Raw genomic sequence first — 27,132 nt, forward strand, 5'->3', positions numbered from 1 at the left:
AAATGTTGAAAAATAGTATTTATTAGCACCCCATTTACATAATTATATGGTACAAATGACACTTAGTTGCTGCTGTAACATTAAATAAAGCTGCTCTTAAAAACCATTGCTTACTTCTGGAAGTCCACGTGATTTTGCTCAGCACAGGATGCGGGTACAGTATGCAGCTACCCCACTCCACTACTGTCATACCAACACAAATACCGGCATGGTTACCTCGATGTGGTCTCATTTTAAACAGCACACTAACATAAGCAGATCTATATAATTGTAATGACAAAATATTTACTTGACTTACTCAGGAAAGTGAATGTAGCTTTAAATATAACCTATCCAAGAAGTTTCACTAAATATGAATTGCAGTAAAAAGAGAAAATTCAGGGCTGCAATTTTGACACTCAAAAATATATACTGGCGTATTTCAAAATAATCTCCCTCAGAATTTTCTATCTTTTATATTTTAGATATTTATCCAGGATTTTAAACTACCAAATTTTAGTAAGAAGTTTAATATTAAAGTGTTTGAAGAAACATTTTCATTTAAAGAAAAAATTTATACTTTTTATAATAAATGCTTGCTTATCAAATCTTTGGAGAACGAATCACTTTTTTCACTTTTCTCACGTCCCGTGATTAAGAAGCCTTTCTGAAATCATGAAATACATTCAATTTATGGATGCTTACTCCCAAGTAAAACTATTTCCTTCACAAGTTAGAAAACAGAGCATCTCACTTAAAAAAAAATTCACTTTTGTACAACAGTAGCATTTAAACAAGGTAACTAGGTGGTACTGAAATTGTGACACAGCCTTGTACTGAGCCATACACAGAAACTGACAAGCAGACTATTACTCAACAAGAAGGTATTTCTCATTTGGATCCACCACTTTGCAAGACACTTGAAGCCCAGCACTGTTGTTTCAGAGTAGTTATTCAAAACTGCGTGCAAAATCACAACCTCAGAATAATTCTGAAGGGGAGTCTTAATTCCCTTTAGTTGTTTATGTATCAGTCACAGTAGCCTTTTCCTATCAACTATGTGTCATGGAAGTGACCCAGAACAGAAGAGAAGCAACTGTAATTATTGACATTTAAGTGGTTATCACCTGTGGCATCTTCTCCAAAAGAAAACTGACAGGTAACTCTGAGTTCAATAGTTATTCTTGTACAGAAGAGGAAAAAAGTATATTAATATAAGCAACAAAAAAAGCATTCCAACATATGGTCCAAAAGGCAAAAAAAAAAGTTTTTTTAACCTGACAGTTTCTTTTAAAAGAAGCCAATTGAAGATATTTATATGAAATACAATATGAAATGAAATGTTGACAATGTCAACAGAAAATCTTACAGCAACAATAGCCTTCTCATCACGGATTTTCTTCTACAAGTTTTTTCAGATGCATGATTCAAGGAATACATAGCACAAGGCCGCTTTTCAGTCTGCTTGAGCTATAAAGGTACAAGAAATTATTAGCTAACATGCTCAGTTTTCATTTCCAGAAAAAGTGCTAACACATATGAGACAGTTTTCAAAACCTATGCATGTCTGTAAATGTCTGACTGCAAGGAAACAATTCTAGGAGCCATACATCTGAAAACAAGCTACATTCAAAAAGCACTATATCTTGATGACAAGAAGAATAAAAAAATAAATTCTTAATGGAAAAATATTAGCTTGAAGTCCATAATTTATCCCTTATACAATGTTTTTGGCTGCTTTTAATAAGTAATCCAAAAATAATGAAAATATTTGGTTTGGCAACAAGTTATCCCTTCCCTTTCAGAACAGTACAAATCCAGCTCCATTAATTTTTTCTCAACTTCCCTGTCCAATCCTACGGTGCGAGGACCAAGAGTTTCTTGAAATAGCAAGGAAGTAATTTTGGGAGCCTGCAGTTCAAACTGAGGGAATGCAAGTAGACTGGGCTCGAGGACCATGTCAACAGAAGGTTTTCAGCAGCTTAAAAACACAGGTGCAGGCATGGTTTAAACGTGGGTGTGATCTCCCAGGATCACAGCATGGCTTGGCAGCATGAGCAGGGCGAAACTAACGCACAGTATAACCCAGACTTGATCAGGAAGAAAGCTGGGCTAAAAAGCATTTGTTATTATGCAGTGTCTTTTTAGCTCAGCCATAGTTTGGATTTTGTCATCTAGCAACAAATTTGACAATGAACCAGCTGAGAACCACAAATTGTGCTGTTCAACTGGGCTTACACCTTCTACAGGGGAATTTAGATTCTCTAAAACATCCTAAATGATACAGCACTTCTTAAGGTCTCACAACAGACTACAGAACAGCAAAATTAAGTTAGCAGGTGGGGTAAGACAGAACTCAGTAGAATTAAAGGAACTGAGAATAAGGAGGTACAAATCTGCTTTTTGGTGGTGGGAGGGGTAGGACTGAAGCTGAAACACCATCACACTTCAAAAAATAGTCTAAGAGAAAATCCATAGTCCTTTATGAAATCAACCCTGCAGTGAGACTTCACTGCAGACGAGATTTTAAGATTTTCAGAAAATATAGCCTAAAGGAGGATTTAAGTGGAAAGTTAATAAACAAGCATCAAAAGAATAGATAACCTGAACAACATTAGGTGCAGGCAGAGTCATCATTAGGAAGGTCTGATGTAAAGCCACCCTCCCTCTTGGGATTAGTCCCATCAGCTGAACCAGAGCACTTGTCTGAGCAAGGAGTATTTACACAAAGGTCATCCTAGTTCCCCCCATTCCCCAGGTGTTTGTTGATTTGTTCTACCGTATATTAATATTATCTTTTACAATATGGGTTATTTCTTGTAAAACACCCCCTCAATAGCTGGACATATGGACACTGTGGTTTCCAGCAGTTTCTCTGCTGCTCAGTAGAAACATTGTGGAGGTTTTGACTAACAGTTTACAGGCCATTCATTTCAGTAACGGTGCCGTCCCTAAGCTTCAAGACACTGATGACACAAGAATCAAGACTGTTCGCCTATTGTAACCCCCTTCAACTGAATACATTGTAAGGTTTAGATAAAATATTCTCATCACCTTCATATCCTTATGGAAAAAGGGAGCTTCCTGAAACATCTGAGTAGGTTTTTCAGGGAAATCTTTGCTTTGCCTCTGTCACTCAATACTAACAGCTATGCCAAGCATCTCTATGATGCTCACAAACAGCAGATGCCCAAGAAAACTCAAATTACCATGTCAAAGACTGCAACATCTCATACAAACTGATTTACCATATGTGTTTTACTATCATATTCCGATTTCTTCATTCTTTAACAGTGTAGTCCAAAACAATTTCTACTACACAGCCATAAATTTCAGAATGTTTTTAGATGCTGTATTACAAGCAGCAACATGTTTTCACAATGACTTTCATGACTTATCAGCTCATCCATTAGAAAACTGAAAGACACATGTGCTAAGTGAGTCACAAATTACCTGGAACCTCTGATCCCATTCACATCCCATTTGTGTGAGAAAGTACTGAAGGATCATTTTTTATAGAACGGGCTATTTAATGTGAAGTGAATCATACAGATGACACTGTATGTAATACATATTAAATATGCAGATTATGACTGAAGGGGAAAAAAAAAGATAATAAAAACGAGAAACAAGCCTGAAATTCTACTCTGCTTCCCAAATTTTTGACTTTGGTTCAATATTAATGAACATCATGAAACAAAGCCTTAGTCCTGCAATTTTGTTTTTAAATAACTGTTTATCTAGAAGCAAAAGAGTAGTACCACTACAGTGTCCGAGGAACTTACGGTCATATAACTAGGTCCCCAACATGAAGACTACGTTACTAGAAGAGTTCCTAGAGTTTAAGTAATATGCTATTACAAATCTTTTGCCATGTCCTCATCTAAAGTGACACAATTTCAAAATCTGAACAATCTCCACTTTGTTCTTTACTTTGACACAAGTGCACAATTTGGAATCCGAATGGATTCTAGATTTTATCCTTCATATAACCTGCACCGAATGGATCAATGAATAAATCTGAAGAATCATTATGGGAAAGCCTCACCACACTTGCTACTCTAACCTTTTAATGTTGTCCTTTGCAATACCATCAGGCTAAACTCTGCACTGCTCCCCAGCCAAATTCTCCTGTGATAACAACAGTCACATGGAGGGCACATCGGTTCTGGCCATTTAACCTACCATCTATCTCCTACAGAGTTCAGCAAATGGTCTCCCTGTTTCCCTCACTGTTCAGCACACAATCCAAATGACCACTGCCTACAAATAATCTCATTTGCAGATCCTCCCATGCTGTAGGAATTACTCCTTAGACTGCAAGCCTGATGCTTTCAGCAAAGAGGACTCCAAGAAGAACACTGCTACGGTCCCTCACAGGGATAACCACAATGGCTCGTTTTTCTTCCTCAACTCAACCCACATTGCTAGGCTTTACCAGGTTTACTAGGTATTTCACACAGGTGTTAAGTAGGCTCCCTAGGACAGTCTGCAAAGACACTGCCAAACCACAGCCTGCAAACGTGTCCAAACGCACATTTTGAAAGGCATTAAAAAAAAAAAAATCCCAAACTTGCATATCTAATAGTTCTGCCCATCTTAAAATTTTTGTTTCCTTTGGGATCGACTAATGCTTCTGCCAATCAAACATTGCTCAAACGACACATCAGTTTATGGAATTATGCTGCTCCCCAAAATTACAGCATTAAAATGCAAAGAAGGAAGGGGCGAAAGGGCACACATCTGTGATCAAACAGGTGTAGTGAAAAAGGTCGTGTAACTATGTCCTTTATCTCTTACAGATTTATTCAAAAGGACAAGTTTCTGGTTTCTTTAAATGCACAACTGCAAAATGGTGCTATATGACCTAATCACAAAGCTGTACAGTGAACATCACACACTTACTCAAAACGCATTACATACGGGACTGCTTTAACATAATGTTACTTGAAAATATACCGCCGAAAAAAAACCCATAACCTACAGTATGTGGCATGTAGTTCTAGACATTTCTTGCTAAAGAACATATTTGATCAAAATGAAGGTGAATGAGATCCCAAAATATTCAATGGGTGATCTCTTACAAGTAATAAAATCTTTTACATGGTATGACAAAAGTTTTCTCATTGAGGCACAAAAATAAATGCAGACATGAGAATGTTGTAAGAGTGAAGAGAATGTTTTCCACAATATAATTACATCTAGAGCTTCTTCCAGGCTACTTCAAATAATTTTGTGCAAGCATTTTGGTAACTGAATCAAATATATGAAAGCAAACAGCACAGTAAATAAAATGAGACTATTTAAACCTAGCAGACCGATTTTCAACATACAGAAGGTCTGAAAATTCTCCCATTAAATTAGTTAGTAAAACCAAAATCAGCAGCACACGCTAACATATACAAAAAAATTATATGAGTTAACCATTTAAAAGTGTACCATGTAAATTAGATACGGGAAAAACAGTAATGGTAAAATGCCATATACTGATGTTGCGCAAACATGCTTTTTTTGCAATAATAAGCTTTAGGTCCAGTTTTGCTTACATCTTCAACAGATGTACATATCATATTCATGAAAGTTACCAATTACATTGAACCAGGAAAAACTGCACATAAAAGGGGAAAAAATAAAAATAATTTAGTGCCCTCAGAGATCAAAACTTTGAAGCTTTTAAAACCAGGATAATTATGAAACAGGAATTCAGTATCTAGCTGCAAAAGAATCATATTCTTCACAATATATTGAAAGTGAAGAAGAAACAAAGCTCAAAGTTTTTTAAAATAGTTGGCAAAAACAAAGGAATACAATATAGGTTTGTGAGATGGTAGCCAGAAGACCAGAAGTTTGGTCTTCCTACACAAAAGCATCACGTCACAGAGGGAAAAAACCCCCAACCAAACAAAAGCCACACTTTTAACAGATAACCTTCAGCTACGTCCAACAAATCATGTATGTGGAATGGTGTTATGGGTGTTATGGAGAACTGAGCTAAAAAGCTGAAAACAAAACACAAAAAAAATGTGTAAAAAGAGCGGAGAGAAAAATAGTTTGAAGAAAGTGAAAAGGGAGGCTACAGCTAGAATCACTGCATGCATGCAGGTTCCAAATTACAAAGACAATGAGCAATATGTATAATGGCACAAAACATGGCTTGGAATACTGGCGTGAAGTTACAAAAAGGAAATAGCAAACATAATGTAAATCCTCCTGTCAGTGAGACATTATGTTTGAAAGGAAGCCTCATTGTTTAAAACATACATAAAACCTCACTGGCCAAGACAATATTAAAATGCACAAGTCTACAACCCTGCTTTAGCAAGCAGATGGACTAGATAACCTAAATAATTTTTTCATCCCTAATTCCTAAAATGATGATCAGAAGATCTGACAGGCTCATGCACAATACCCTGCAGTCCTACACTTATGTGAGCAAGTACAGTAAAAAGACATTGACATCAATTATGAAGACCAGCACAAAAATATATATACTCCACAACCTCTTTGTAAGGCTACATTAGTTTTGTTTTGTTTTTTAAAGGCACCTCATCCTCTAGCTATTGCCAGCTTAAAAAAAAAAAATAAGAATCACTTTTCAGTTTGAGCATGAGCTCAATAGTGAGAAGAAAACATCTTTCAATTCACATTTGAACAGCCACTTCTTACATTCCAATTGTAATCAGAACGACAGTCTTTAAAACCAAGCATGCTGGCCTATTAGTTTTATGTACAGCAATTTAAACAACTGTAACTACATATTGTACTGTGTAAGCAAAAGCACAACATTCATTTCATACTCACACCATTATCCTTTGTATACACAAACTCAAGAGAACTCTTAATACTAAAACATTAAAATGCACCCATGGAGTCTTCCCTTACTAGACACATTTAATACATGTTTACAGTATATATACACATATATAATATACATAACTTTTAGAACTTTTCAAATAAATCTTTGTAATTTCCTCTTCAAAAAGAAATAAAATAATGACACTGAAAGAATATGAATCAAGTACACAGAACTCTCACAAAGTTGAATGCTCAGTTTTGCAGCCAAGTTTCCCCCTTTCTATCATAACCAAAACACTTTATAAAAACTAAATAATCTGAATTACTATTGCAGTCATCTGTTTCATGGTGAAAGTTCTAATCTTATCTATGGAAATATATTGTGTATCAATATCATGAAGTGACGTATCTGAATATTCTGAGCAATAAAAGGTATTCCAGGATATTTTAGCAGTAACTATTATGCGTCGTAGGCTCAAACAGCATAGGTCAATCTTTTATTCTAAATAACATAAGTTGTTTTAAACTCTGAGATCAGCTTCAAATGTGGTCCCATCCCCAAATGCCACTCTCAAACCAACACAGTCAAACCCTACGTTGGTATCTTCCAACAATTCCTTTTTAAAAAGTGTCAGTTTAAAGGTAAAGATTAATTTATCGTTTCCAGTCTTAACCTCAGGCTGGTATATGGACAAGTTGCATTGGGTTCTTTCCTACTCACATCAGCACCAGAAATCATCTCCAGCAGAAATCCTGCCTTCCATTCACATTAGAGGAAAACACCAACTTCAGGCTTATGAGCAGTAGTAACTCTGATGATGACATGTAATAGAAAAGAATCCACTCACCTTCCTTTAAGAAGGGAAAAAAAAGACTAAATGATCGGATTAAAAGCTCTTTGCCATTCAAATCAGAGCAGCTCTTAACACATAAAGCACATCTGTTGAGTAATTAAAAGAAACACTCATTCTTCAGGTAGCCTAATCAATGGCATAATATACCCAGTGAAGCAGACAAGTTAAGGTCCCGCAAATGATGAAGCTGGGAAATACCTCTAGAAATAGCAGAATCTCTCAGACTGATGGAACTTTGCATAGTTCCAACCTATTGCACTAGCAAGACTCATACAAAGCATCAGGTATTGGTTTAATCTTCAAAAGAAGTATTTCACTGTTATCCTTAATGCCCAGAATAATATCCTTTTTTAGCAGGAACAGAAAGAGGAGATGAACATTTGATAGTTAAATTGTCGGACAGCTTCTTTGGAAAGCTTTGTGATAATTTCTTGTGCCAGATCTTCAAGAATAAACAGCATTATAAATCTGAATAAGTTAAATCTGCTACTACAGTACATACAGACTGCTTCAGTCTGTTGTTAATTGGGACTAGACTAAAGGCTCAGCTTCTAGACACACACTAATAAAGTCTCTTAAAAATGGTGGGGTTTTTTGCAAACTAAATATTTACTGTATAAGACAGAAGATGTAACAAAAACTTTACTGCATTTTAACTTTAGTAATTTGCTTTCCTTTAATTGCATGTATCTTAGGCTAGCAGCCAGGTGGCTAAGATTAACTATCTGCTACTGCTCTCTGAACAAGATCTACTTTATTAATACCAAAAGGATGACAAAGTGCCTCTCGCATGACACAGTAGTAGGCATGTGAAGTGACACTTCTTCCAGGTGATTTAAGTACATTAAGATTCCTCAATGAGAAGCATTCTAGGAAGTTTCCCTCTTTTCCTACTCCCTGATGCAATTAGACCCCTTCTTTCCAGTACTCCATTTTATTAATAGAGAATACATAGACCTAGTTTCACCCAAGGCCTGCCTGGACGAAAATTCACACCCTCTGAAATAAAAGCATTTCTTTTGTTTTTTAACTATTTGAAACTGAGAGATTCCAAGCTCTCAGCACCAGCTGAGCTCACAGAAACCAGAACAAACGTCAATTTAGAAAACAGCACCCTGCAAAACTAAACACTTACAAACATTCTCTGAATTGTAGGGCAGGATAAGACCACTCATGCCCTCCTCTTTTGTGCAGCTGGTTAAATATATACAAAGCTAGAGTTGAAAGGGAAGCACTCTGTCATACAAACACCTTAGCCAGGGCATCTGCTCCTGCACTGGCAATATAACATTTGGAGGGGTGGAATGCCACATCATGAATGGACTCATCAAACTTTTTGCGATGAGCAGTAAATTCTTGGATGCAGGTCTTGCTTTCAAGATTCCACAAGCGAATGGAACAGTCATGACCTAAAGAAAGGGGAAACAGTTTTCTTTATAATTCTTATCTCTGCCATCATTATGAGAAAAAGAAAATGAAATCTGAATATACTTACTGCCAGACATCAAATACAAGCCATTAGGATCAACAGCTAAACTTGTAACTGCATCTAAGTGAGCTACCATGGAGTGGATCAGTTTTCCTTTGAAAGAAAAGATTTATTATTTAGGTTATTTTCTGTAACTTATTCTGTTACCTGTATTCACTGCTTAAATACTACTACAGCTCATAAATCCAAGATCTTGTCCCATGATTGAATCATTAAAACTATGTAAGAAGTCATTCTTTTAATGTTTACAGTATCAGGAGAGCCACAGTACCAATATCGCCAACTTTGTTAAACCTTTTTTTTAATGTCTGCAAAACCACCACGAAGCTGCAATCATTGTGCATTTTAAATATCTGCCCCTTAAGAGAACTAAGCAAGTTCAGGAGTAAGATATTGACTGGGAAGGAAGGCAGGAGATGAGTATACTAATAAGCAATGAGTATGAACTACATAAGAATATGGGATAATTTTAGTCAACTCAGAGAGAACTAATGTTCTATGACAGGTTTTTATAATTACAGTAATGATTTCATGTTAAAAATAAGCAAACCTTGAGTCAAATGTGCGGTGTTTTGTTGCAGAAGATAATAAACCAGAAAAAACCCCGAACAGCCATTTCCTCTACTATTTATTACTGAACTACAACATTAAACAAATCAGCTATTTTCAGCTTTTTCTTCAGCTTCCATTGGGTCCTTTCACCTCTTCTTATTTAACATACATCTGGGGAGCGGCAAACTTAAAATCAACAAAAACACTGAAAGATCTCAATTTAACTTTTAAGACAGCGTGACCTGGAAGCAGAAGTCACAAACTGAAGATGATCAAGACTCCCAATCAGAACACCAGATTAACACTACCGTTCCTGTCAAAAACTCCTTTAAACCCTAAAAGATTCATAATAATGCATTTCAGTGTGACTCTCACTACAAAGCAGAAAAAGTATTATAAGCTGTCCAGCTGTTTCTGCAGAATTGAAAGATTTGGAGAAATACAGGGGATCAAATTGAGAACAATGCCTACAAGGGAACTTCTACCTCCAAGCCATCAGAGGCAGAGGTCTTGGAAGCACTAGAGGAGTGCCAGAGCTTCCTGCCCTCAGATCAAAATAACACAGACAACACAACACAAGAAACATGAACATAAGCTCATAAAGACTTTGAGAAAGCTTCCTTTTATGTTCAATATTGATAACCCCTATACATAAGGCATTTTAATAAAATGGACAGAGAACAATGCAGGCTCCTAATCGTTGTGCCAATAAAGTTTAAGAGGGCTGGCAATCTTTGGGCTCTACTGGTGATGAGAGATTCCTGTTTGGGAGGGTATCAAATTCTTGACATCCCTCAGCATTTCTGTGAATAATATTAATCATAATGAAATTCTGTTTATGTTATACAGCTGCTATGACTAAGACCTGCTGAAAACATGCATACCTGTATTGTTGTCGTAGAATTTGATGTGTCTGTCTTCATGAGCAGTGATACTAATTGGAAGAGTTGGATGGCTGATGACCTTGTTTATCTGACAGGAGGAACTGACTGCTAAGAAAAAACCCACATATATCAATACACGCAAATTGCTAAGTTCTTTGAAAAACTGCTACTAAGAAATAAATATGTAATCAATCTTATTTGCAAAATAGTTCTTACCTTTATATAACGAAAACTCTCAGCTAGCACCTTCTGTAATGTGGTTTACTCTAAAAAATTTCCCAAATTACACACACAAAGAGGCATATATAAACCATATGTGAGTGTGAACACAAATAATGTTGAACAGTTTTAGAGGCACACATCAGGCAAGAATGTAAAGCCAAAACCTGAGTGAAAATACCTTCTTTGCACTTTCCCACCTCCTCTTGACAAGCCAAACTTTTCACAATGTACTGACAGTGTGGAAAGTTAACACTGCAGACAGTGTATGTTTCCTAGCAAACAAGATCCCATGCCCTCACCCTCACAAAGCAAAACCCACATACTATGACTTGATATATATGGAATAAAATTCTTACGAAAGAAAAGGTTGCTAGACTATTCATGAGAGCCATTTTCCTAGCCTTCAAGAATCTTGAAATATCATATATTCACACATAGAGAAAAAAGTCTATTATTTTCATTAAAAATCTAGGCATTGCTGTGATGCACTGACTAGGGCAAGAGTGGTCTTAAAAGGCGTAGATTGCCACAAAACCACAAATAGCCACTCCACAGAACATCAAAATATTTTATTTTATAATAATAACTTTGTATATATTTTAATGATAATAATAATTTATAATAATAATTTGTAATTAAGTGTTATTCTTTCATGTGGGAGTTGAATGTATTTAGTTAAACGGCTGCCAAAGAACACTCACATTATCTAATCAGAATTCTTACTACAATAAATAAAATAGAATACTACTATAGGATTACTTGCTACTAAGGTGGTAAAGACTTCAAGTCACATATGAACCATCAATTAATGTCAGCATCCACAGGACACTAAAATTATGGAAGTGTAAATTAAGGAAAAAATACACAGAAATTAATAAACGTTCCTAAAATTACATGAGACTGCATGTGCTAGCCATCCTCAGTTTTAGAATGCCAAGCAGAGTGAGGCTTATACTGAACAGTGGAGTCCCTAAGTGGTGCTGGTAGGTCATTCTGGGTGACTCATTCTTCCTCTTGCCTAGTTTTTGTAGAATTATTTTTTTTTTAATATGTGTAAGCTTTACAGTACTGTTACATAACTAAAGATACTGAACAGGGACTGCTAGTTGCCATACCGTGGTCTCATTTTCTTAAAAGAATATTACTGAATTACAATAAGGAGGAGGTAGTGAAAAAAAACATAGATTTTTATTTTTTTTTTAAATGTACTTTGCACTGAATAGAAATAACTGATTTAGGACTGTTTTTTTCAGACAAAGATGTGAGAAATCCTGCACAGTAAGAAATAATATAAAGACGAAAGATGTCTCCTTACCTTCCCTCTTACAAAATGACATTTAATTATTTTAAAACAGAGAGGCAAAGCCAATAAAAAGGCTTACTCCCTTTTAAATATATAATTAAATAGTAGAATTCAGTGACACAAAACTTTTAACAAGAAAACTATCAAATTTGAAGAAAAACTGAATTTTTAGATTGTTGTCAGGTTACCATTTTGGCATGAATATGAAACCTCATGCTTCAGCTCATTCTGGTCTCTTTTTCCCTGTGCCAGGATAAAATAATTTACTGATAGCAGGCTCCTTATAGTTTCCTCTAAAACTTCTGATACTGGTCACTTAGATGATCCACGGCATTATATGGGACTTTGTGAATACCCTTCCACCAGAGCTTTGTTTTTCTCCTACACAGAGAACTTCAACCAACTAAAGCCAATTGCAAATGAGCCGAACGTATATAAAACTTAGAAAAGGGATACTTCTGAGGAAAAATAAAAAAGGATCTATACACAGACTCCCAAATTTTTAGTACATTCAGCTTCAGATTTTCCTGATATTACCTCTATCTTGCAATTTTGAACTGAAAACAAGAATGGAAACTGAAGCTGAAAAGATCACTGGGCTGTATTAAAGAAACCTTGTGCTTTCCCTTGCACTATTGTGTACCTTGAAGAGGTACTCAGACAGTGTGGACTCATTTCTTTTACCTGCTTTCAAAAGTATGTGCATTCTCCTGTTACTGAAATACCCATAAGGTCTGCTGTAGTAGTAATAATTTACTGTTACATCTTGAAACACAGCTTGTAATGTAATTCCTGCTATAATTTATCATGACACTGCCAAACTGTTTGGAAACACCAAAAAGACTATCAACAGTATCAGCCTTAAACAAGCAAATTTTTGGAGGGTTTTTGGTTTTTTTCTGATACATACTAGTATCCACGCTTGACTCCAAAGTAAGAATTTGTTGCCGTGTTTCCATGTTAAAAATGCTAGTGTGTCCACTGTTAAATGATGCTACCATGAGGCTTGGGTCACTGCTCACAAGATCTACCGACGAAGGGATTCCCATTTCTAGAAAACAATGCAGAAAGCATTTCTGTAAGGTTTAGTTGGTGTAAAGAAAACAAAACAAACAAACAAAACCAGTAAGCACTTTAATATTAAAAATGCCATGGCTATGAAAGAAATGTTACATTTTAAAATCTGCATTACGCCAATCTAAATAGATTGCCCTGTATGATCGCTATTTTAATCATATTTTTCTGATATTCATACCAACAACATTCTTTCTAAGATGCTGTATCTGGAACTGCAGCTGGACAGAAATCTACTTTGAAATTAAGAAAGTAAGAACTACATGGCCCCTTTTCCTTCCTTTAACTGTAAGAGCAATTCTCAGACAAACCTCCACTGCATCAAGTAAACGACAGAAAACTGAAGCAGTAAAACCATTTACATGACAGATATTAACATTATTATTAGCCTGGGCAAATTCAGACCTTAAAAAAACCCCAAAACCTTCCAGGTGCAAATTTTACAGGCTGACATTGTCAGCATGGTAACTTACATTAATACATTATAAACTTGTATTACAATGCCTTGTCCATCCTGCCTATTATAGTACATATCTGATCTCCTTACACTGTAGCTATCTGAACACTACAGGAGAGAAGGCCAAACCAGCAGAGCTTGGGTACAGAAAATCCCTTAAAATTTTCCTCCTGAAATGTCCTGTTTGTCACCCACTATGTGAAAGAGCACCACCTGCTGCAACAGATGCCAGGAGGAAAAGGAGGAAGAGGTACAGAGACAGACACTGAACATTAAGCAACCTAATGTCCATGGATGCAGATAATGCAGGAATATTATCACCTCTCTCTAAACCTAAGATTCATGGGAGAAACATGTTTCTGGGACACACAACCTCAGGAATGTTGCTCAGGAACAGTGGTACTTATCTACAGGTACTCCAAAAAAGCCAGAAAGGACTGATGTGAGAAGAAAACATACTGTTTCTGAAGTGGCCTTTTCTACTACTGCCATGCCTGCTTATCTGCAGCTTCCTGGCAAGCCTACAGTGGTTAATCTAAAGGACTTAAAATGATGACTGCTAAGGTTCTCACTAAATCACAGGAAAACTCCATTCCAAAGGACCATCTTTGATGGAGAATCTTTGACTTTCACAGCTGGGTTTCATTCCAGTTTGGAATATAAAAAAACCAAGATCAGCTCTGTGAGGCAACACTATGCTGTCTTCCCACCTAATTTAATTTAAAAAAACAAAAACAAAACAAAGAAAAAAAAAAAACCAAACAAAAAAAACCCCAACCACACCACCACTGTCAGGAAGTTTTCAAAGTAGACAGGTAGGCAAGCTGGCAGTGAACCAGTTATGCTTTCCACAGAACCTTGTAGACCTTTGGAAACATAGTACTGCAAGAACTAAAAAGTATGAAACATTTCTATCTTGCTCAGTGTATTTTAACTAACAAGTAGTGGCAGATCTGACCTGCTTTATGCCACAATTCAATAAGCCTGTTCAATGACGCTGAAGTTTATTTTGTCTCAAAGTTGTTCTGAAGAGCCAAGGAACTGTCTTAGTTCATGGGGTTGCCTTTAGGGACAGTGCCAAACTCCCTTAGAGTTAATGGTAACAGGCTCATTCTAGAGCACTTAAGACCACAACTTCAAGAAATTAGGCTCTAAATAGTAGGATTTTGATTTGTGCATGACATTTCAGTAAGTAAACCCAACAGAGTAAGCTTTTTCAACTACCAGTGTTTTAGATGTCTAGAAACAGCTTTTTATTCTGGACAAACCAAAAGCAAGGGTCTAATCGAAACTCAGTTTGAATCCAAACTATGGAGTTGAAACATTACACTCAATGGTTCTAGTAGCATGAGCAGATCATCTGCAACAGTTGGCTTTTAAGATGTATGTGATTGTCTCCTTGCATGGAGGTACCTATTCAGCTCGTGACAAAGAAGCAGGGATCCAAAACTCTTCCCCAAAACAGTCAGAAGATAAAAAATCCAGCAAAACAAACGAGAAATATTCCTATTCAGTAGCCAAAACTACAGCAGTCTGAACAGCAATGATTATGAATGTTAAGGTAGGGCAGCTTTCCATACCTTGATTATCATTAAATATATTGAGAGCTGGAGCAATTTCTGTAGCTTTCCACAAACGTATAGTGCCGTCTGCTGAACAGGACAGCAAACGCTGGTGTGCTCCACTGTAAACCAGACCCCATACTGCATCCGTATGGCCTACAAAAGCACCTCTTAGAACAGAAGGATCTGTGAAAAAACCACAACAAACCACTTTTCAAAAAAGAATTTGAATTAAGTCAACAGCTGTAGCTTGGTCTGTGTTTATGGACCAACTTTAAGAAGGTAGTCCATAAAAATCCCAAGACCAATCAGGTCGTATCAATACAGAATTCTCAGTTATTCTTGCATGAAGATGCTTGAATTCATCAGCATTCAGTCATCCAGTTTACAACTAGATAGAACAGAACAATGTTTCATCAGAAGGGACAGTATCAAAGTTGGCAAAACACATTTTGATTTTAAAATTCCCTTTCAAACAGCCATTAATGGCACATCAGTCCCTTTTTTCCAAAAGCCAACTTAGAGGCCAACCACATCTGAAGCTACGAGAAGTGAAAAATGTTTTAAAACACGGCCACAAGGCTGACACCCACTGTGATCTGGTAAACCTTACCAAACAGGGCCTTTTTAGCTGTTTGCAGACAACATTAACAGCTTTGGTCTCAGACTATACAACCTCTTTCTATCTCAACTTTACAGAGATTTGTCAAAGAAAAGAACATTAAAATAAACATTTGCTGGACTTGCCAAGTATCAAGCTTAGTTCTGTACTTTTCAGCCTAGTGGTTTCTCAAAATTGCAGTGAGATCAAGGCCTTATTTAAGAAAATGACAAATTTATCTTCTCATCAGCCAGCATCAGTATTAAAACAAAAATTTAATTAAAGTAATTGAAGTCAAGTTTCAATTTTCTCTTTTAAATTTTCAAAGAAGCATTAGCTACAAATTATACTATTTTAGCCACGTAGCATTGACGTCACTAAATGTATCACTTCACTGGCGTGAGTGACAGCAACATACCGTAAGAGTCATAGGGGTCGATGTTTGGGTTGGTTGTGTTCCAGCCATGGATGAGGCCATCCGTTCCCCCACTGTAACACTGTTCACCATTACTGCTCATCACCACACAGAGCACTGGTCCACTGGAAGAACCCCCACCAAAGAAACATTGACTATTAACATATTCATTATGTGAAAAGCAACGTTAATGAAATCTTCACATTTTCCTCTCAGACACAATTCACTTGCTGCATGGACTGCAACAAAAATCATGCATAGTCAGATCATATGCTACACTTCCTACAAAAAACCTCCACAATATTTGATAGTGTAACTATTAACAGGACAATTTACTCATTATGTACGTGAAATATGAGTGTGTCACACTTCTGAACTATAGGCTTTGTTATTTTGCATAAACAGATTTTTTTCCTTTTCTGAAGTCCTAAAGCTCTTTCATGAAATTGATTCAGTAGATTTAAATTCACTGCAAACGGCTTTACTTTGTAGATGCATATATCTGACAAAATGGCAAGAGCTGCAACGATGAACACAACACATAATGGAATTTGAACTGTATAATCTCTATGTTTTTCTTTTTAAAACTGTGGTGTGCCTAGTTCCAGGCATAAATAATTACACAGAAAGAAGGTGAACATATGCAGATATTTTAAATAACATGGGAATTAAAAGCATCACATGAAATCACTAGTTGACAAGGTGGAAATTACCTTTAAAAAAAATTCTGTGTCTTTAAAACTCATATAATTCTTAAAATATGATTTCTCAGGAAATACTCACTTATGTGCTCTGAAGGTATATATTGGCTCTACATCAAGAGAAGCACTCCTAAATGAAATACAAGAAAATGTTAACATGTCTATGATCTCACACAATGCCTTACAAAAACATGTCAGAATTGCTAAATTCTTAAAGTCACTGCTACATCTTTTTAAGTGTTTCGCCCACAACTCTTAACGAGATTTTTCATATGTCTAGGAATTCTTTCAATTCTTTCAAAATATGATAGGATTTGTTGGTTTGGGTTTTTGTTTTTTAAAAAAAAATCCAAAGTCCACAGCCTCTCACAGTTCAATCAAGCCAGTAAGTACATACACCAATCGTGGGGAAGGAATGGAGGGCCATCAATATCACATGGAATATGTCGTTAAATGTACCAAATCCCTACCACAGCAAAGGAGCTTATGACAACTTGGTTTTGTATCAATGCTGTAGCACAGTTACAAACCACTTCAAAAACTGCTGCTCTGGACTACCAGTCTGGGGGTTGTTCCAGACTGTAGGACGATCCCAGGCTTTTCCCAGTCCTCCTAAAAGGCATGATGTACTCCCTTATCATACTAGCCCCACTATGAATTTGCTCTCATTTCTGCAAATCCCCAGCAACATGCAAGAGAGCGTACAAAGGAACCTAGCAACATCTCAAAGTTTAAAGCTGTACAGACGTTATATGCATACATGTGTATACAAGTATATGCATATATATATAAAAATGCATTTTTATACATTTATGTACACATGCAAGCACATTAATAGGCCACATCCAAATGTTTTGACTAGTAAATTAATTTGTCATGTTATCTACAAAGAAAATATAAAAAAGTGAATGGCTTTCATTTTCACAAGCAGAACACATTCACAAACACACACAGGATTTCCTCTGGCACTCTTTGTCTGCACCCTTCTCTAAGAGCTTCTTTTCCTACTCTTACATTCAAGGAACAATTTCCATTAACTGCAAGGGCCATTCAGTGAAGTGGCATCCAAGGTTATGAAGAAGAAAAAAAAATGTTTCTTGAAACAAAACAAAAAAAATCTTACTTTTTTGCTGGGGCTGTTTTTTGTAAATTCCACATTTTTAATGTATGGTCCTCTGAAGCTGTTATTAAGACTGGTTCAACTGGATGAAAAGCGAGACCTCTTATTCCATCAAAGTGACTTCTTAATGTGAATTTGGGGTTCCAAGTCTTTCTCAATGCATCCTTATTGTTTCCTATCTAATAAAAAAAAAAATGCCAAACTTGTAATTAATGAGGAAGGCACAAGAAAAGGAAAAAAAATCAGAAATTTAGTTTGGCATTTTCAGATGTCAAATTAACTCACACACTTTTCCTAACAACTCGCTCTCGATTAACGTCCATTTAACGATGATCAGACAATGTAAAATGAGAATAATGTATTCCCCAAAAGCAACAAGTAATGTCATGTCCACAGTAATACATTCTGTGCAAATCTGAGATACTCCACGTTTGTTAAGTTACGCAATTTAAAAGCTGAAAAATAACTTTCTGACTGATACTGCTGTGAACTCAGTTCGGTGTTTTAAATTTGATCCATATCCACTGGCTCATTCATTAACACGGGGCCTGACTCAACCAAGCTGTGGTCCCTGAATATCCAAAGTACCACTGACATGGCACGTCTGAAGCAAAGACCTAAGAGAAACAGAGAAATGTCTAGCAGCACAGAAAGGACATGCCTAACTTACTCACCTAAGGCAACCCAAGCTCTGTAATAACGCAAGACAAGTAAAGCTTGCCAGAAAAATTAAAAAGACCAAAAAGAAAAAAAGGGAAAAAAGGACTTGGCTACATACTAAGGATATAACTGGCAAGCAATAAGCTATCATATATACCGACACAATTATTTTGCAATGAATGCATTTTAGCAGATCCAAAAAGAAAGCCCTTAAATAACAGTTATTTCAACATTGCTCCTCTGAACAAATGTTGATGTAAAATGCTGAACAGACTTTTATCACTCTGTCAGTCAACACTGCCACAGTTAAATTTACCCTACCATACCCACTGCTGATGGTGGTTATGGAAAAACAGGAAAACAAATCATTGTAACTCAAATATTGATGATTTCATATGTTGAAAGCTACAGATAATCCCAAATAAATTAGTATCTTTACTGCAAAGGAGAGATGATTGTTTTGAGCCACCTGAAGTATCTACAATTGTATTCTGGAATGGTGGCAGCGGGAGGTTTAAAAACAGAAATGCTTTTTCTGTTTTGTTACTTCTGGATTTAATAATGAAAATGTGCTTCAATTAAGAGGTTCTATAGATTTTAAACAATGAGAAAGAAGTTACAACAAACAACAGGTTTAGTCTCATCGTATTTCTTAGTAATGACTCACTGCCTTGCTCAGGGAGGCAAGTCAGTTTCTTTGCCAGTTTACTGAGCTGAGCTGGCTCAACAAGGGAACAGACAAATGCTTGAGCTGGTGCAAGGATGGGGCAGGACTGTGATTTTAGCAGCTCTGGCAGATGTTCTGCAGATTGGCCAAGTAAGTCTTGACAAAAAGGGTACAAGATGCACAGAGTATTCACATATATCTGGAGAGGCATTTGGTTGCCTCAACACAGGCATGTAATGCCAATTAGGCAGTGGAGGGGGACCCTGCCTGCCCTGCAGCCGCCATACCAGCAGCACAGGTCCTCTGTCACATCTGCGAGACTCACAAAGACACCTCAGATGGCCTAACAGCACATGCCAGTTCTGGCAGGACAATATTCTCCATTTGCTTCTCATTCAGTCAAAGATGTTCTTCCAAAGGAGTCCAAGTTTATAAATTGGGAAGTAGATGGAGGGCAGTCCCAGACAGCAGACCAGCAGCAGAGGTGGAAACAGATCCTAGCTGGGACGCACCACCATCACTCCTCTTCACCCACCAGACCCCCACAAGCTCTCACAAGCTGGGTTACTAACACAGCAGCCAGCCCCTTTCCCTCTCTCCCCACTGAAATACAACAGTGAGGTAGTCTGAGACTTGAAAAGCAGCTGGGGGGCAGGGGGGATGGGTGGGGGTCCGAATATGTTCAACCCCTAAATTAACACCTGATCTGGATTTGCCACTAATAGTAATATTTGTGACTATACAGACAACTTGAAAACTCCAAAGACAGCAATGATATGTAGGTAGGATTATGGACACTTCTCTTGCTCAAAGTTGCAGGAAATCAAGCAAGTCTACTGCAAAGTCCAAAACCTCCAAGGCAGTACATAACATTAAATGTAATTATTTTGTAGTTCAGATACTGCAATGCACAGTACTCAGTCTTTTATAATTTTATGAAGCTTCTTAACCTACCCAGGAAGACTAGGGAAAAAACCAGAACCAACCAAAGTGAACATTTGTTAAAACAACATATAAAGGAAGGAAAAAGAAAAGATAAAACATAAGAGTGTATTGGCTAGCAATCTGGGAAACTTCATGGAAATATCATTTAGACAGTCTAAAAAACTTACCCACAAAAGGAACATTTTCTCTTTCAAGTAATAAACTGATAATCTCCATTACCAAGTGAAAAGCATTCTTTAATTTACACAGAGCCAAAGCAACATGTAAAAAAAAGCCCTGAGAAATGAGGTAGGCTAATGCTGCCATGTTTTAGAACAAAATAATCTAGTAAAAATGTTAGTGGGACAAAAGGGACAAAATAGGAAAGTATCTGCAGCTCTTGAGAGCAAATACATCTAGAGACAGATTCACATGAATCTTTCAACTTTTTCAGTGTCAATTTTGAATCATATGGAGAATAAAAAAGCACACTAAATTTCCACCAATCCTACCCGATTCACATTTGGCAGCTGGAAGAAGGTATGAAGTAGTCCAAAATAAAAACAGATTAAATTATTTTGTAAGTTAAACTTCCAGTGAAATCTGTAGTGGAAAAACTAACCTTTCATTTTGCTTCAATAAAGAGCACAGTGACAAGAGCTAAGAGCTTTGTAAACAATTTTTTCTTTTTTTAATTGTCAACACTAGAAAAAGGTAAGAGCTGAGGGATAAGCATCACTATGAATTCCTGATCACAGGACTTCATAGAAGCATTTAACAAGTGAACAAACAGAAGTTAATATTCTCAACCATGCAGAACAGGATAGAAGTGGATAAAAAATGCTACATTCCGTAAATGAAAGCTCTTAGTTTGGGATATGGAGACATGGACAAACACAATAGTTTATATGAAGACTTGAACAATGAAATCAAGCACTGAAAGCATTCGGGTATTAAGGCCTTGCAGAGATAGTTTAGGTTTGTCATGTCCTCTGACTTTAAACATTCAGCATCTAAGTTTTAGGTGTAACTGTAAAAGAAAGGAAATGTATACATCATCTTACCCCTTTTTGGAGACAAAGTTAGGGAAGATTAGCAAAAAAAATTAAGAGCTGAGCCCAAATTAGGAGATAATGCTAAAATACTGAATTTTAGCAGAGATGTTCTGTATCACTACAATCTTGACGATCCACAACACATCACATGCCCAGAAACTTGCTGTAGTAGCAGAGCATATCTCTGCAGTGTCACTCTCAAAACATGTGTAAACTTCTAACAAGTATGTAATTTATTGTTTTACAAGTACATACAAAGGTAGAACTTCAAAGTAAGGACCTGCAGGTTATTATTTCTGAAATCTCAGATTTGATTTGTGGAAGTAAAATCCCAGATGGTGATTACTTGAGTCAGATCTGCTGAAAAGCAGGATTCCTCCACAATACACAACTCTAAAAAAATCATGTCTGAAATTCCTTAATCTTGACAGAGCTGGGCAATGCAATTTGAAATTCCTTAATCTTGACAGAGCTGGGCAATGCAATTGCAAGATTAATCTGAAGTTGACAGATCACCAAGGAGCAGACAATTAAATACCTAAGTATCTTTTCCCAAGAAATACAGACAAAAATTCTGTATGACTGCAAGGAAGCAATTTTAAGAAACATTTTTCATAAAAAGTGAAAGGAAAAGAAGCCACAGGCTACACAAATAGTCACAGAAGTGTTGGCCACAAGAGCCTCCTAAAAACTCTCTGGGCCAGCTTCCCATTTGAAATGAGACTATTGCCCACACCAGGTACTGTAAGCCAAGTCTTCAAACGTCTTGCAGCAGAAGGATTCCAGTATCTCTGGGCAACTTGCTTTGGTACCACCTCCTATGTAACACTTTTTTCCCTAATGTCCAACCTTGACCTCCTGAGCCATAATTTTCTATTGTCTCCTCTTGTTTTAACACCTGGCAGTATGGAGAAGCTTGGCTCTGTCATCCTTGTAAGCACCCTTCCAGTATCTGTAGGCTGCTATTTGAGCACCCCTTAGCCTCCTAACAACTGAACAGGACTAGCTCCCTTAGCATCTCCTCATCAGTCACATGCTACTGGACTTTCCAATTTCTCTACAACCCTCCTGAAGTGGAGGGGCCCAAAACTGTGTACAGGTATGGCCCCACCAGCCCCACAGAGGGGGCATTAACTTCCCCTCAGTCTGCTGGCCTTGCTACTCCTAATTTTGATTATCGTCGCTGGGGTTACAAGTACCCAGCTGTATGACTACCACTAATTACATTTACTGTTAACTATTTGAATAACATGGCAAACAAATAAGAGAGGGGCTTGCACAGAGCTTGAAGGCTGCTGTGTACAGGAAGGACAGATATGTCAAGTAAAAATTCGTGACACCCTCTGTCAGCATAATTTCAACAGGAAAATGTCTTCTGCTGAGCCTACACACACGTAACTTGCATCTGCCTTCTGCAAGTAGACAGTAGGACCTTGAGTTGCCATTAATAACCACTTACATCATAAGTCAGCGAATCTGCCTCATTGGCTACTGTAAGGCCTGCCAGTTCTCCAAGACCCAGCTCATTTTCAAGAGCTTCATCTGTTCCCATAATGAAAGATTTCCCTGAAGAAGGAGGGAATGTTAAAGCTTCCACTGCAAGAAAACAAAATAAAAAAATCCTGAAACATGGTTTTATACAATGCTGATTAATAAAAGCATGTTTCTTACTTCCAAAATACTAAACATCTCTCAAGTAGCTGAGGGCAAAAAGATATAAAAAGATGCATAAAAAGCAGTGGTTCTAAAGATAATCACTGTACTTACCCATCAACAGTATCTTCTGAACATAATACTTACACTTCAGGTATGCACAACTCAAAACAGTAAAAGTAATTAGCCACAGGAGAGAAGACTACACTACCATTCACCCGTATCTACTGCAAACGTAACACAGAAAGCTCAGGCTCTTCCCCAAATCTGCTACAAAACAGGCAAATAGGCTCTGGAGAAGTAGCAAAAATTAAGACAGTTGGTGGGAGCAGCTGGACTCTTCCTTCCTAACACCATATCCACACACATTCAAAAGCATGTCTAGAATGAAGCTGTTGACATGCACTCCAACCTCACAATATGACTGGAAGCTGACAGTTCATCACTTCTTGTAAAATCAGTTTAACTACCAAATAGGTTAGTCAGCACTGAATTCCAGGTTTTTCCTAGCAGTATCCAAACTTAATAGTTCACTTACAGTTCCTATACAATGTCTACAGGAGCTCCAGTCACTGTAACAAACAGATCCATAGGCAGATTCGCTAGGAATGGGAGGATCGAAGGCTAAGAGGAGCACAGCCCACACACACCACACAAGACTGATCAAGTGCAAGATAACTCGAAAGGAGTTGTGCCTTTACCAGCTTCCCTGTACAACGGCTCTCCAAGTCCATACATCACAAAAGGGGGGGGACTGAACAGATGAAAAGGTGTTATATTCTGGACACAAGAGACTTCACTCAATTTTATACATATTTTGTCTCAAATCAAAAGAACTTTTCAGTAAACTACAATTTTTTCCCCTTCTACCTCCATTGTAAATACAAGCCTTGGAAAATACTGTTGCTACCAGGCAGAGAGAAAAGGAAACACCATCTCATTCTCAGTGTCTTATTTAGTATAACAGCACCAACACCAAGTTAAACCCACGCAAACTATGGTTTACAATGAATAGGCTGATCTGTTCAGGCTGCTTCCCTCTTGTCCCAAAGGCAGCAGGTTCAGATGCTATTCAATCCCCCTCCAGTCCAGCTGGACTCACTACTGAGTGTCCTGCTTGCTTTCTATTACTTTTTACATAAAAATAAAAGCCCTTCAAGTTCTGCCACTTGCTTAGGTCTCTTAGTTATTACCTTTTAATCACAAACTTCTCTTACCTTCTTCACCCTGAGGTGTAAACTACCGTTCTCTTTTTTCTCTCTTTTGAATTTACAGTGTAATATTCTACATGCAATACATACTGGGCATAACATTTTAGAAACAAAAAATATCATAGAGTCTCAGATTTATAAAGGAGTAACACAGCTAATAGTTTGTAATACTGAACTTAGACTGATAACAATCAACTGTCCTCTTCTGTTTTTGTGAGAGTCCATCTGAGTCTCCAAATTAAAAACCACATAACTGAAAGGACATGAAAATAGAACGGTGCTAATATGGCTCTCAGTATATGTGAGAAAAGTTGGATAGGAAACACTCAACAAAGAATTCCTCCACTTCTCAAAGCGTTGCTAAGTTACCCCCTTCTTTCATAAAGAAAATCACTGAGCATGTAGGAAATAGAACTACTGAGATCTTCAGTAACTATGCCACACGCCAGGGCTTTTTATGCATCTTAATTATAATTTGGCCAACCTACTTTTTCACACTCATTGAAAGACTGCTAAGTGAAACCCATGTTTTGCTCATTTTTCAAAAGACATATTTACCAGTTAAATAAAAAGCATGATATGATCTTCTACAAATTAATATAGCCTCATACGTTTATTTTATTATGCTACATATTACAACAGCAATTCAAAACGTTGAATCAAATAGATGATTTAGCAACTTTCAGACATAATACTAATGAAGGTAACCACATGCCTCATTGCAAAGATGTGTGGCTTTCCATACTTGGACTCGCCACTATGAGATTATTTTTTTTTAATTTTTGGAACACATTATGGAAATGAATACACCGGCAAGCTCTAAGTTGTTCCATATGATTCACTACATAATCACCGCGTGCATTTAAAAGCTATACCTAGCCACTTCTGTTTACCGGCAGAGCCTCTATCTTTGCGCTTAAAAAAAGAATGCATACATAATGTGTGTGTTTCTGTATGTATATATATACATATACACTTGAAATTATGTTCATGGGGAGAAAACAGATGCTGTTATGTCCCGAGAGTTTATGTTCCACACTTGCCTGGGGACAAATAAAAGTGAGTGACTTAAGATCCTCATATTACGAAGCCATCAAGTGCCAAATGAGTTTTTACCATCATATTCAAAGGTATTCAGCCAAGACTTTATCTAGGTAGGTGTCTTGACCTTAATAATAGTGACTGGAGGGAATGAACGGGAATGCCATTTATCACACTTAAGGCAGAACTCATAATGCTGAATCAGTATCAGTATCAGTAAAGTGCCTGGGAAGTCTTAGGGGATAACCTTTAAGCAGAAGTAACTATAAACATCATTTACAAAGATGTATGCATATTTTTGATATCTACCTTCATCCGTCCTGTTTATCTCATGTTCAATGAGCCTTGAGCTACTGGGCCTAGAAGAAGGTGCAACAGATGGCTGTAATGAAGGAAGGTCATCAACATCTCTCAAGTTTGCAAGCATATCTTGCAGCTTTGACCTGTTGGGCCCTAACCGGAAAAAAAAAAAACCAACAAAAAATTAAATGGTTTATGCATAGTTCATGACAGCACCACTTGTATCAGATATGCTACAGCAGCACATGCAACAATGGATCCTACCTTGCATTATAATGTTACCACAGAAAAAATAATGAGCACCTATTTTCAGAAGTAACTAATCATCCAGCATGAAATGAATTTCTTGAAAACAAAGTGATAGAAGCAACTGAGAATTGTGAACACATAATTTTCCCCACATTTATAAACTCAAACTGCTACTTGAATGGGATGCTGAAGAATGCCTCCAACTGAGTCACACTGAATATTAGAATATTTACTTTTCCAAAACAAGAGCTGACATTTGTGAATATTTTAAAATTTTGCATCAGGTACTTTGTGCAGTATATTCTAATGACAACGTGATTATTTTAAATTTATTTGTGCAGTAGTGTAGTATCGTGAACTATATAATACAAAAAGTTATATTAAAATATAAATGCAACTGGATTCACTGGCCTACTTCCTGAAGCTACATATGGTGAAGACCCATGCCCTTCTTGACACTTACCTGTGCTTTGCTCCATCATTTTCCCACATCCCTGTTTTGACTGTTTTATATAGGATTGAGGCTGAAACATATCTTCGGTAGTTTTTCCTGTTGTAAGTTTAATTAAGAATGGGAAAATGTCTTACCCATAGTCCATTATGTTTTCTCCTAGACCAGTAAATAATACAGCTATTTTTAAGCAGCTTTAACACAGAAGTGTACTCTAATATATGTATTCTCTCATAAAACCATTCTATGATTCTATTCTCTTATTACTTCACAGGAGTGTTTACTACAGCCTTGCAAAATCGTAAGTTTACTAATGCAGTTGCAAACTCTACTTTGTCCACCCTAACCATAATGACTGACAATAAACTATATTGTATTTAACTCGTGTGTCACAAAGATATTACTTGATTCAGGAAAACAGTAAGTAGGATTTTGCAAGATTGTTTTACTATAGTATCTGATTTATAAAAACAGTATTTTACTTAGTAGCACTTCAGTGTCTAATCATCACTTATGATGACAATAAAGTCACAGAATCAAACTTTGTACAATTCAATGTCAAGATATTTAGTCCCTTCTTTTTCCCCCAGACTTCCTTCCTCACATTCTTCTTCACTACGTGCAACATCATGAATAGCTGAAAACAGGCTATGATTCTTCCTGGGGTTTCTGCACTGATGCTCTTCCAATGATGGTTTGTCCATGGAAAGATGCTTAATTTCTGTGCTGCAGTAAACCATTTAATCTCCCAAGATCAAACTAATCAAAATCAATCCAAAAGGTACTGTAGAATGTACTGAGCAGTAGTTATCTTCATGAAGGAGCACTGGATGTCCAAGTGCTGCCCTACATCAGGAATTTTTCTCATAAATATATAAAACATGTTCCAATAGTATCTATGTCTATATTAACA

General features: G+C 36.9%; 1 protein-coding gene across 6 annotated transcripts in view; it reads right to left on the reverse strand.

Moving 5' to 3' along the window:
• The window catches only part of STRN (striatin), a 73,432-nt gene continuing 46,300 nt past the window's right edge, over window positions 1–27,132 (reverse strand). For 2 of the 6 annotated variants that reach the window (XM_037405071.1, XM_037405076.1), the window contains exons 9-19: window positions 26,232–26,318; window positions 25,529–25,672; window positions 22,774–22,910; window positions 18,012–18,187; window positions 16,971–17,018; window positions 16,191–16,312; window positions 15,190–15,357; window positions 12,989–13,129; window positions 10,554–10,661; window positions 9,124–9,210; window positions 1–9,037 (exon numbers count right to left, since the gene is read on the reverse strand). In XM_037405071.1, coding sequence (XP_037260968.1) covers window positions 8,868–9,037; window positions 9,124–9,210; window positions 10,554–10,661; window positions 12,989–13,129; window positions 15,190–15,357; window positions 16,191–16,312; window positions 16,971–17,018; window positions 18,012–18,187; window positions 22,774–22,910; window positions 25,529–25,672; window positions 26,232–26,318 — 1,388 coding nt within the window. In that variant the 3' untranslated portion in view covers window positions 1–8,867. The remainder of the gene's footprint in view (window positions 9,038–9,123; window positions 9,211–10,553; window positions 10,662–12,988; window positions 13,130–15,189; window positions 15,358–16,190; window positions 16,313–16,970; window positions 17,019–18,011; window positions 18,188–22,773; window positions 22,911–25,528; window positions 25,673–26,231; window positions 26,319–27,132) is intronic. The other 4 variants (XM_037405075.1, XM_037405073.1, XM_037405072.1 and 1 more) reach the window with 3 other exon arrangements.

This window comes from Falco rusticolus, chromosome 12 (assembly GCF_015220075.1).
Source record: "Falco rusticolus isolate bFalRus1 chromosome 12, bFalRus1.pri, whole genome shotgun sequence".
Classification (NCBI taxonomy): domain Eukaryota; kingdom Metazoa; phylum Chordata; class Aves; order Falconiformes; family Falconidae; genus Falco; species Falco rusticolus.